The 12,640-nt window shown below is 33.3% G+C and overlaps 1 protein-coding gene across 3 annotated transcripts in view; it reads right to left on the bottom strand.

Moving 5' to 3' along the window:
- Nucleotides 1–207: 207 nt before the first annotated feature.
- Nucleotides 208–12,640, bottom strand: part of LOC122572083 (tachykinin-like peptides receptor 86C) — a 49,705-nt gene continuing 37,272 nt past the window's right edge. For 2 of the 3 annotated variants that reach the window (XM_043736668.1, XM_043736671.1), the window contains exons 5-9: nucleotides 9,064–9,144; nucleotides 6,334–6,484; nucleotides 3,237–3,433; nucleotides 1,587–1,690; nucleotides 1,022–1,191 (exon numbers count right to left, since the gene is read on the bottom strand). In XM_043736668.1, coding sequence (XP_043592603.1) covers nucleotides 1,073–1,191; nucleotides 1,587–1,690; nucleotides 3,237–3,433; nucleotides 6,334–6,484; nucleotides 9,064–9,144 — 652 coding nt within the window. In that variant the 3' untranslated portion in view covers nucleotides 1,022–1,072. Of the gene's footprint in view, nucleotides 620–1,021; nucleotides 1,192–1,586; nucleotides 1,691–3,236; nucleotides 3,434–6,333; nucleotides 6,485–9,063; nucleotides 9,145–12,640 lie in introns of those variants that run through there. The other variant, XM_043736669.1, reaches the window with a different exon arrangement.

Here is a 12,640-nt window from a genome sequence, read left to right as displayed (position 1 = left end):
GTTGGCTTATGTATAGATCCTTTTTTCAAAATATATCATTCAGAATTATGTTACTAATCTTTACATATTAATATATTAACTAATTTACTTTTCATAATTAATTATATTAAACATTTTATCGTAAAGTCTTGTAAATATGTAAATTATTAATTAATATTAGCTGTAATTTTGTAAGCCTTTTCATATCGAAGATGTAAATTATACTTATCATATTGGAGCAAAGATTGTTTTATTATTGTTTTATTCACCATAGTTGTTATTTAAGACTTAGGAAAACATTTATACAGCGATCATGCCACTGTGCGCATTTTTGGCGCGCGCCTCCGTACAGAGAGAGCACTTACGTGGACTGGACTGCCGAAGCGAAAGGGTTAAACGCTCTTTTCCTTCTTCCTCTTGTTAATCCTCTTGCTGCTTGTTGTTATTCGTCACAGTCCATTTCTCCAGATGCATCGTCCATCCATGCTCGCGGGGCAATTTATACAAAGGAAAACAAACCGATACGATAACCTATAACTAGATACCGGATAATTAGAATTACCCTTCGCGCTGTATTTACCTTCGCGTTAAATTTCCAGATACACGAAATATCTTACACAGCTCCGACCAACGAAAAACTCTGCAACAGTGGAAAATGCGCTCGTTAGACGGCCGACCGTCACCGTCATGAACCACGTACAGTTCGAATCGATCACTTTGTCCAATAAACTATTCTAATACTTTCGAATAAATTTAATACACTATATATATATATATATAATACTATATAATATATATATGTAATACTATATAACATATACTATATACATTAGATGGTAATGACAAAATCTGCAATCACTTAGTTGCCAACTCAATATTACGTTATATAGTATTACGTTATAATGTATCACGTTATGTAGTATTACGTTATTTAGAATTACGTTATAATGTATTACGTTATATAGTATTAGATAGGTACAAGAACAAGGACAAAGTTATAATAAGTTAACATTTATTATGATACTTACAATCGTCACAAGATTTTACTATTTACAAACAAAATTTGTTCATTATGTTATTTACATGTTATTTATCAGACGGTAGTTGTGTCTTGTTTGTTATCGTTTATACATATAGATCGCATTCGTATATTTTGCATCTGTGTCTTTGCCATGTTATGCTTCCAACGTATCGAAGTGGATTTAAGACGACCTGAGAATAAATTAGTAAATTTATGTTTAATTAATCAAATTTATACCTGTAGTATTAAACGCAAATTTTATTGCACGTTGTAAATTATCAACTAATCACTTCCTAAATACCCAAAATAAAAATGTAATGATGAGCATTAAATGACATGCTCGATAATTGATAGTTCGATAGTAAAAAATTTATCAAATCCTTGTAACAAATGCACAAAAGTCTCCTAACAAAAGTCATAATCCAACGAACGCCAAAATCACGAGAATGAAAACAGATTGAAATATTTCATTTGGGATCTTATTTATTAGTTATCGATATTTAAAAATTAACCAAAATATCCCTCAGATAGATATCTTAAGCAATCAACTATGTGTAAAATATAATATAATCCAATAATTGCTTACCCGAGTTATAAGGTATCACATCTGTTCGTTTTACAAAGTCATGCATTGGAGAATCGTCGCAGTTTGTACGTTTGCATATTATTAGTTGGAAATAGAGCCGAAACCTGTAAGAAAATCAAAAGACATGAATTTACAATCTGACGTGATTCATATACGTACGTAGTTGTTTTTAGAAAATTAATCAGTGAATTCCGTCGTTCCGTTGTTTTGAACGTGTTACTTAAATATGATTTATTGATAGGATTATTAATACCTACTAATAAAAGTTACGGACATTTTTATGCAAATTACGCAATTATGTTTCCCATATCAAAAAATTTGAAAAAGGTTACACATTAAGAATCATAACAAAACACTAATACTCTAAAGATAGAAACATGGTCGCCGGACAATTACAAAATAAAGTCAGATTACAAAAATTCTCCGAATTTTTTAAGGATCAAATTTGTAGCCAAAAATTTTGAAAAAAATCACAAACATGTATGCCACTGTACAGAATACCCTTGATCTTTCTCCTAAGTTTCAATCAAGATTCGATAAGTTTTAATTAAGAAGAAAAGAAGTGGAGCTTAAACTGTGAATTGCGTTTCTGGCTTCTGTAACTATCCTTACGGTAGTAGGAGTAGTGGTTTGATACTTTGCAAATACATATTCGTACTATAAAAATGTATTTACTATAAAGATGATTCTATGCCAGTACTCCATTGGTTATTTGTGTTATTTGCGCGAATTCCAAATTTTTGTTGTTGTTTGCTTTATTTTCAAAATATTTTGTATAATTACATCATATTATGATCTCTTTGATTTTGTAAAGAACTGCACAGATGTTACATAGATTAACGTCCAACGTTACTTTTAAGATGATCTGTAATTTCTATGGCATCTTCAAAGTTTACTTTATCATTCGAATGATAAATAGTTTGTCCAAGTTAATGAATATTCTGTGAATGTTCATTTGCCGAATCATATTTTGCAGTCTTTCTTATCCTTATACCTATGAATTATACATGCGATGGATCTATTAGGTACAGTTCTCGAAAAGGTAAACTTTTACATTAATAATGCAAACCTAGGTAAATCTTTTCCTGTGTTGAAGTTTTCGCACATTTTTATGACATTTTTATTTTTCTTTATTGGTAATTTTCAGTAAATGGAATTTAATGCATTGCCAGCGTCGATGACGCTTTTAAATACTCTGTTATAATTAATTATTATTAAAGAGTGGTGTATGCGTTATAGATTCTTTCGTAAACTCTATGAATTAAGTCGGATTCATGAACACATTTTCTTATGTTTGCGCAAGTACATTTGATCTCCTATACTATTGTTTTATAAAAATTATCTACTAAACTGATTTTTTACGAAGAGTTGTTTGAAACTGGTCGACGTACGAATACATTTCATATTAACTGTAGACGCATTTAATGTTTGTTATAATACTCGTCTTTTGACTTTTAATTACCTAATTCTCTCTCATCATCTCAAACAGTGCATTTGGCGGTTTCAACAATGTTTCGATGGAATATCGATTTTCGATATTGTATAATACCATGCTAAGAAGACATTTTTGCTTTCTCGCTTTCATCTTCTTTACCATCTTAAGAATGTACCTTTTTTAGGAACAAGATATTATCAAGATATGAAACTCACCTATTGTTCATCCAGTAGTATATGATAGGATTTACCATGGCATTTGACATGGCGAGCCAATAGAAACTTAAATAAACGTGTTGGATGTTGCTATTTTCCGCCAAATGCCTGTGGTGATAGACGAAAATAAAAAATCCTTGATAAGGTAGCCAACAGATGGCGAATATCACAACCACGATGATAAACATCTTCACAACCTGTAAGAAAATGTGAAAACTATATATTGTTTTGTCCATCGTTCGTTCGAAATTTATTAGATTTGTACATGTCGATTTATTGTTATTATATAATAACGATAATTGTTTGAAAATAATGAAATATTCTATATGAAATTATTCATAAGTAGCAATATTCCAATGAAATATTCGATTACGAAAAATCGACCTGAACTGTGTAAATTGCTATCCAACTATAAGTATCGGCTAGTTTCTGTATTCTTATGTAATTTTATATCTTTATAGATGTAGCTAGAAAAAAGATGTGTTTTGTATAGAAACTTTTTCCCACCCACCAAATAATTATAACGAGCGATTTGTTTTAGATGTTTTATGTATTTTTGCATATCATGCGAATACTATGCATTTTCATATTTAATAACAAATTATGCAAATGCATAAATCTCTGCAGCATAGTAATAATTACAATTTTTGTGAAATCTTTACTCCGTACTCGTACATACATGCATAGTATAATAGTATAGATAACTGGAAAATGGAATATTTACTTAAATTTACTATTTAATTAGAAATTACAATTTAATGGCGTGACCTGGCGCACAAATGTTGTTTAAAGGATTGAAGTCCACCAAATAAAGCGTAACGAGAATTTGGCTTAGGGAGCTTGAAGTCTTGTAGTATAACTTGGCTCTTTTGTATTAGGTCTTCCTATAAGCCATAAACAATGTAATCGTTGGTTTTCGTATACTCGATGAAAATAAACAATAGCATCTTGAGGATCGATCAATTATAAACATTTCTGTATCTTCCATAATTCAGCATCTTTCTCTATTAACTTTTCTATTCCAATTTCTTCAAACTCCGATAGTAACAATTCCTATTGTTTTCAACTTAACTCACAGAATAACTGCGATAGTTCTGGTATGAGCCAATATAATTTTATCACTAACCTCCCGATAATTCCACAATTTCTTTTATAAATCTTTTTCCAGTTGCATAAAGAGCAGTTTTGCAAAGGGTTTCTTGAAATCAATGACACCTGGCGCGTACTGATGGCTTTTGTTTGCTTCGTGTTATTCCCACGTTCTCGTCGCTCGCGAGGTGATTCCACGCTATCGGATATTTGTTATTCGAATGCAACGGACTCGCTCTTATTCAACCCGGTATTATACCGCTGGTTGCTGTAGAAACAGATTGTGATTTTTCTACAGCAATAATGGATTTCCACATACGACGATACATACATTTCGACTGTGTATAAGAAAGTCGGTTAAGGCAATCGTTGCACGTTAAACAAACTTATCGCCATTCATATCGAGAACTAACTCTACGATACAACGTTTCTCATACATTTCTATTATCAGAATATCACATATCTAGATATTATGTCTCGATAAGCCTGTACTATTACAGTAGATAGGCCAGTGCCTACTGGGCAGTATGGTGCGCGGTTGGGAAGCTTATGTAGAGTGGAGTCCAACAAAAGTGCAGAGGACTGTGCAAAGTTTCAACGACGTCAATGATTTAGGTAACATCGTCAAGAAAAGTGCGCAGATGCAATAGAATATTTTGCAAAAATTAAATGTTACGATGAAAAATGCTGTCGCCAATGCATCAATTGATCTACATGAATAATCTGTATGTTTACACGTGAGGCGGTTAGGTTGTCCGTGATGTTAATTGTAGAGCTGGCTGTAGATATCGCTGCTGAGGTACTGTCATAATTTTCTTCCTATTTATGTATTGTGGAAGGAAAATAAACCCGAACGTTCTTAATCTATGTCGCTAACCACTGCGCTATCGTCGTCCGGTTATTAGTTAGTGTCGAATGGCGATATTTGTGCTGTCGAGTGCCGCCACACACGTTTACTGTAACGATTGTTTGCAAAAGAAATCTACACGCATTCCAAACGTCTACAAACAAATTCACATATATATATATTCATATATATATATATATATATATATATGTCGAGTTTTCATTAGGATTAGGGGCGTGTAACGAATCTTCATTTGGATTTGTCATTGTTGTTATACAATAGAGAAGATATTTACTGGTACAAATATGATTATTACAAAATTTGACAAGTAATCGTGGTGATTAGATACTCGAGATGCTAATGACAATGATCTTAGGTTCAATAACGAATCCACGGCCAACGAGATTGCAAATGCGCTTTCTTCCAAAGTCTAAGTCGAATTCAACTTACTTGTTCACAGTACAAGTAGAACTCAACTAACTCTTTGTTAAAGCGTAGAGTATATTTTGAAACAATAAAGGATACAAGAATGTTCGCTGGGACGCTCGGTATTCACTGATCGTAAAGACGGTGTGTAGCTCGCACTGATGAGATCGTACGTGAATGAGACTGATGAAACTCTCCTCTCCTTACGATCGCGTTCGTTTATATTATATTGGTCGAGAGGGTACCGATAAAATTCCAATCGCCTTTGTCAGACGGTCCCACGTAGCGGCGACATTGTTTCTGCCCGGAGTTTCATTATCGATACAATATGTGTGTGTCCTACGATATTGATACTCCGAGGCAAAACCACATGTGCCTTGATTTACAACTATATCTTTAAGGAGAGCTATACGACTACTCCATACCTCTGTTCGGTAAAAACGTCCATCCCGTGACCGTGGCTACGTTTAGCGATCAGTTGTGTCACTTCGAGCCCAAGCCTACTGTCATAAATCTCGGGCAAACATAATCGGATTAAATCATAAACAGCTACTTCTAAGTTTCGTTATTTAAGTACAGCTATAATAAAAAGTCTACGCTAAAGTATTGGGTGTCTTCCCAAAAGTTCCAAAAGGAAGGCCCCGCTTTTTAAAAATACTCATACCCACTGTAATTATATTATAGTCCTATTTTTTCTTATATTATCATCGATTATATATACTTTACAGTTCTTACCTTCCGTTTAGATTTTATTGATTTCTTTTGGTAATACGTTAGCTCTCCTATGGACTTTGAGCCCCAGAGTTTTCGGCCCATTAGGGTATAACATATTGCCATCAACGCCATAGGTACCAGATACGTTACGCTCAAAAATACGATGTTATAACTGTAACAAAATAAATACTTCATTGAAAATACTAAAATAATCTCATGATATTTAGATATATGAACTGTTGCATCCTATAATTCATGGTTTAAGCTTATTTTCTACAACTACTACAGGTTACTTACAGGTAAATCTTTGAAATTAGTGATCTGATCGATATCAAATCAATACTATCGATAACAGCTCGCAAATTATGGCCTGTGAATAGTATCTAAGGCAGGTAGGTATCAAAAATACACAAATAATAATTGTATCGATATGTAAGTACAAATAACATTGTGTCAAGGTGCGTTTTTCTTTGATAAGTCGCAAGATACACAAAATTCGATAGGCATGTAGAATGTTTTGCGACTGTTCGTATGTATTCAACGTTTGTTACAATATTTACAGAATTTTTCGCCGTCTTCGTGAAAAACTGAAAACGTGATATAAATCCGGCATTTTCTAAGAATTAATTAAAAGAGTCGCGTAGTGCAATACATGTAGTTATATAAAATCCAAACCCCGGGGAAATTCCATAACACTGACAGAAATCGTCCGAATATACTTCGCGATATTGCACAAGTTTTATTACTTCCCCACAATACTACACAATGGAATGTGAGCGCGAGTGAGCGAAAAATGTTCACATAGTAGTTTCTTTTCAGTAGCGGATCAATTCAACGCTGTCATCGATCAATTATATCTGAACATTCCAGTCAGTTTTAACTTTAACGTTCAAGCGAGTCAAAATTATAAAGCTATCGAACGATCAGTAGAATAAAATGATTTCAACAACATGGTAATTCGAAACCTTTACTTATTCAAATTTGTTGCCTTAAATGGATAATAAGAAATGGATAATAAAAATAAATTAATGGAATGAAATTACGTGAGATCGGTTAACGTGGAATTTATCCGAATTGTGTTATCTATTATATATTATACTTATCTTATTATATATTAGGTATTTATCTGAGAAAATCGACGCTTTCACCTCGTTTATAAATTGCTCTGCACAACTCGGTTACTAGTTATTATTGGTAGCAAATATGTAATACGTAGCACTTGTAGGAGAAACGAATGAATATGAAAAGCAAATAACTAACTCGTCTTTGGAGAAGATCGAGGTAGGCGCGTGATAGATGCGTCTATACCAATCGAAGCGTTCACACGACGATTCTTGTGAGAAGCCGTATCGCGATATTTATTTCGTATACCTTGGCAATGAATATTTCTCCAGCTGGGTTAATTTCGCACCGACAAATGTGAATTTTAATAAAAAACCAAACGGTAAATCGCGTATCCACGAAGAAACATCACTTGTTTACTCAAGTAAAGTAGCGCATAATTATTTAAAGATAACATCTAACTAAATATGATGATATATTATTTAAATAATCACTTTCCAAATATTTTATTTAAATGAAGCCCAAGCTTGATGAAGCGGTGGAGAAAGAATGAACAGGCAAATGCTTAGAGCTACGCTACTTATTCTTAGTTTAGATGTTGTTATCCTTTGGTGTTACTTAGATGATGATATCCTCTGCGTCCAATTGAAGGGTCGTAAGCTACAGCAGATAGCTTCATTTTTCCTCTTTTCTTCCTTTCCTCATTCCTTTAGCCAAAGCGATGTCCAATATTGCGTCTGACTGGCTCCTCTTCCAGCTTTAGCCAAATAAAAAGTCGATGATTGTTGAGTCGAAAAGTCGGAAGATGCTCAGTTTGCAGCTTTTCTTAGTTCTTGGAGGCTTCGAGGTTAAATGTTAGGTACGCTGCCGATGATTTTAAACTATTTTTCGTTTTAGACTATGTCAGTATGCGTTTGGCTGGGTTTACATTAGTCCAGTCGCGGGATCAAACGATTACATTTCAGTGGTTTGACCAGAGATCGATCGACACATTATTATGTCCACGTGATTCCAGTCTTTTTTGAATCGATGAACGTGGTAGACTACACTGGCTATGGATTCACGCAAAAAAAGATACCAAAGTGCTCTACCCTTCGTAAAACAAATGATTCGTGATATTTCTCGTAACGCACGTCGATGTATGTGTCACAAGAATCCATTAATTCTGCTTAAATGAATTGTTTTACTAGATCACAATCCATGAATATTGAAGAACCAGCTCGAAGAATCAAATTGTTTTCCGTACGTTCGCCGAATGAGTTCCATTGGTGCTGTACTACGATACAACCCGGAAAGTGCTAAAGGCATGATAAATTCAACGACTGACTGGCAAAGAGTAGCAATTCTTGAGTGGCGGAGGAAATTTTGCAAAATGAAGGAATATTATCATTCAATTTTTCAGAACGTTATAACTTGAGTAACTGTCATGCTGCTTGGGACTTAAGAAAAGGCTACAATCAGTTACGGGAGCTTACGAATACTCGACTATTTAGTCACTCATCGAATTCATTGCATATTCAATAATGAATGATTATAGCCTCGCGAGATCTTACAAATGCTGGTTTACGAACGTTTGCGAACGTCACTGCTTGTACCGAAAAGTCTAAAGAATGGTGCTACTATATCTATATATCTTAGATACATAATTTAATGCACAAGATTATAATGATTAATACATACTACACTTACAAGTATTCAATTCTGCTGTGCAAATAAGTTCCGTCTGGCCATACCAGATAACACGAAATCCTAGTCTTGCCATTCGAATACCTATAATTAATCAGTAAATTTGACATTACAAAAAGATGGCATTTTTATAATAATATATATATTTATATATATATATATATATATATATATATATATATAATGTATTTAATTTTATTGTATTATTGAAATTGTATTATTGAAAAGACAGTTTGTTTTTGACAAACAACAGGAGGATACAGATGATACATCGCAGATTGTACATTAGATCTGCTTATTTACACAGATCTGTAAAACCAACATCCAGAATATCAAAACTTATTTTATGAAACTCCGAACAAAGTCAATTAATGTCTCTCTTAGTTCACGATTCATTTGCTTATGTAATTAATCACTAAGCAGAATAAGACAACAAAGATCGTGTATACATATACATTATACATATAATGCACACGATACTTGATCCTAACTAAAATTCAGATACAAACAAGCACGAAATAAAATTAAACAAGTAACTACAATAGCATAAGAATATATCAACTCTTTCGTTATCACTTCTCTTTCTCTTTAAATCTCTTGATATAGACATTCTTCCCATTTCATTTCATCCATCCATCCATTCATCCATTCCTTCACACGTCTATTCATTCATTCCTTCATTTGTCCACTAACTCACTACTCCTGCATTCGTTTAGTCATTCACTCCTTCATTCGACCATTCATTCATTCCTTCACTCGTCCATTCATACATTCCTTCATTCGTCCATTCATTCATTCCTTCATTCATCCATTCTTTCACCTATTACCAATTTATTTTTTACTTGTACTTTATTTCCCCAATATGCGTTTGCACTTTTTCACCCTTGTCTTCTGCTTTCACTTTGCTCTGAAGTAAATTTAAGTTATCACGCTGATATTTCATTTTAATTTTCGAACTGGCTTTGTCCTTCTAACATTATTCTAAGCAAAAAGAAGTTACGGCATCTGGAAGGTCGCCTTTAAGCAAGAGTATGAAAATGTATAGTGTTCATCCTTGTGTTTAAAAAACGTTTACGAGCGTTTGCACTTTTTACCATCTGTATGTCTAGTTTAACTCTTGTGTATGAGCGTGTGTATGTTAATATTACGCTGTGTCAAAGCTATTTTTCAGCGTTTTATCTGTATAGAATTCGTTGCGTTTGTTGCCTTACTCTTCTAATTACTTCTATGGAGGAAACTTCACGGACTGGAAGGGACATTAAGTTTCTATACTCGGAATTTCATGAAGTATAAATCTGCTATATCTTTTGTGAACTGTGGGGCCTTTTAATGGCGTAGAATGGCATAGATTGCTTCTCTACGACTCGCATAGGCCTCTAAGCATCTACCGTTGGGTTTAACGATCACTGAAATCGTCGCTTTAACTGCCCTACGTTCGTTTATGTGGTAGTGATTGCTCAGTATCAGATATTTAAGGGCTACTAAGTAATAAACGAAATATTTAATGCATACTTTGTATGTTTGTCTTATGTTCACCTTTATTTTATTTTTGTTTGTAAAAGTGCTCGATCTCAGGAATATTTCCCTTAATTTTTGAAGTAGATATCTATCAATAAGTATTATTAAAAAAGTAGCTCTTTTATCCTTCCGGTTTATCTTATTCTTGTTGTTGTTGAAACGTTCTTTTATCATCGACTATTCTATATACAGAGTGAGCTACGGGAAATAAAATACTTAATATCTCCCTTGTTTGTCGTATAAAAGAACTTTCTAGAATAAAGTTCTACTATTTAACTGAGCATATATAACAATTGAAGTTCTTTCTCAAATTATTAATTTTCAGAATTTTTTGAAACCACCGATGTTAGTTTAAATGTTATCATATATTTTTAACTTGATAGATGTAATTCATCGACCTATTATTATATGACCCAAATAATCTTGTACTCATACTGAGAAATTTAGGATCAACGAGAATATTGTTTGGAGAAATTATTCTATTCAAAGTAAATTGGACGTTCAAATGACGACTCTCGGTAAACATACAAGTACTTAATAGTACTGTATATAAGATATTAGGCTATTTCATTTATTTCTGGTGACATAGATGTTAGACACTTAATTACATTCTTTCATGCTTTCTACAGTGGTTGATTACTCGCGATAAATATCTTTCTCTAATATTATTTATATTATCTGCAGAAAGAAATGAAATTTTGTGGGAATTGCAGGCTGCCATCTCTCTTTAGCTCGTTGGTTTCTTAAATACAGTGACATTAATATCCGAGCACAGTACTATCTCTGTATTTATATATATTCTGATTCTGATAATATTACATATATGATTCTTTATTTGTACAGTAAGTAGTAATAATTTTTTAATTTGTTTATTGATTCTTCTATTGATTTAACCTATATCTCTCAGATTAAGCTTATTTCGAGGTCAAATATGATCTGATGTTAGATACTACGAAGCTCACTACGAAGATCACGTTAAAAGACATTCGTTGTCTTGAAACATTGTAAGAGAATATGACTTTGAGAAAAGTTTCTTCCATCATGTACTTGCCGACTACCCAAACGTCTCTTGTCCTCGGGATGATGGAACAGTGGTGTGGAGAAAAAAATATTGAACGTCTTCAAGACATTTTCTACAAAGTGTCATGTGTTTAGCCACGTGTAGACAATTGCTTTCTCAGCGACATGCGAAGGCATCGGAAATATAAACCAACCGCAACACTTTGATGCATAAACATTAAAAATCCTCGAGATATCCTAATAGTATCATACTTATCTATCTATTATTTTGCGTTACTGTACAGCTTATTGTTTCCTACGAGAAATGGCATAATTATTGTCCGAACGTCTGTGCACAACTTTCAGTCCAATTTTAAAGGATCATGTTACCAGCACATTTCATAGAAAATTCTACTTTACTTAAAACATAATTTATTATGGGACCTTATTGTCCAACACTCTCTTTAGTTCCAATACCGCGCAACACTTGTGTTTCTTATATCGTTCCGAAAAATATGTCGTGTCTTAATTGGATATTGCACAACGACATACAAAAGGACACCGGGAAAAGTAGAAAAGGATAACAAGTCGATGGTACAATAATACAGAGAAACTTCGTTGGGATAAGCAGCACGGATGGTGGTCTTGTTCGGATCTGAAGTGTCGTGTGTTAAACACTGTCTCTTGAAATAGATACGGAGGGTCTGTGTCAAAAACATTGGTAATATAGCGTGGTTCAGTGGACCTCAAACTTTACTGTAGAAAATCTTTTCGTCAGTGTAATAGTAATTATATATATATATATATATATATTCTATATTCTATATATATATATATATATAGAAACTTTTCGTACAACCTAATAATATATATATGTCGGAGAAGCGTTATGATTAGAGCTGGGGTTAAGGGCGTGAAAGAAATCTTCGTTGTAATTAGACATTGTCGTTATGCAATAGAGAAGATATTGACTAGAGCAAATATGATTGTTACAGATATCGACAAGTAACCGTGGTAATTAGATACTCGAGACGCTAATGACAATGATCCTGGGTTCGATAAC

This window comes from Bombus pyrosoma, linkage group LG10 (assembly GCF_014825855.1).
Source record: "Bombus pyrosoma isolate SC7728 linkage group LG10, ASM1482585v1, whole genome shotgun sequence".
In the NCBI taxonomy this organism is placed as follows: domain Eukaryota; kingdom Metazoa; phylum Arthropoda; class Insecta; order Hymenoptera; family Apidae; genus Bombus; species Bombus pyrosoma.
Note: the sequence above shows the minus strand (reverse complement) of the source record. Positions and strands in the feature narration are given on the sequence as shown.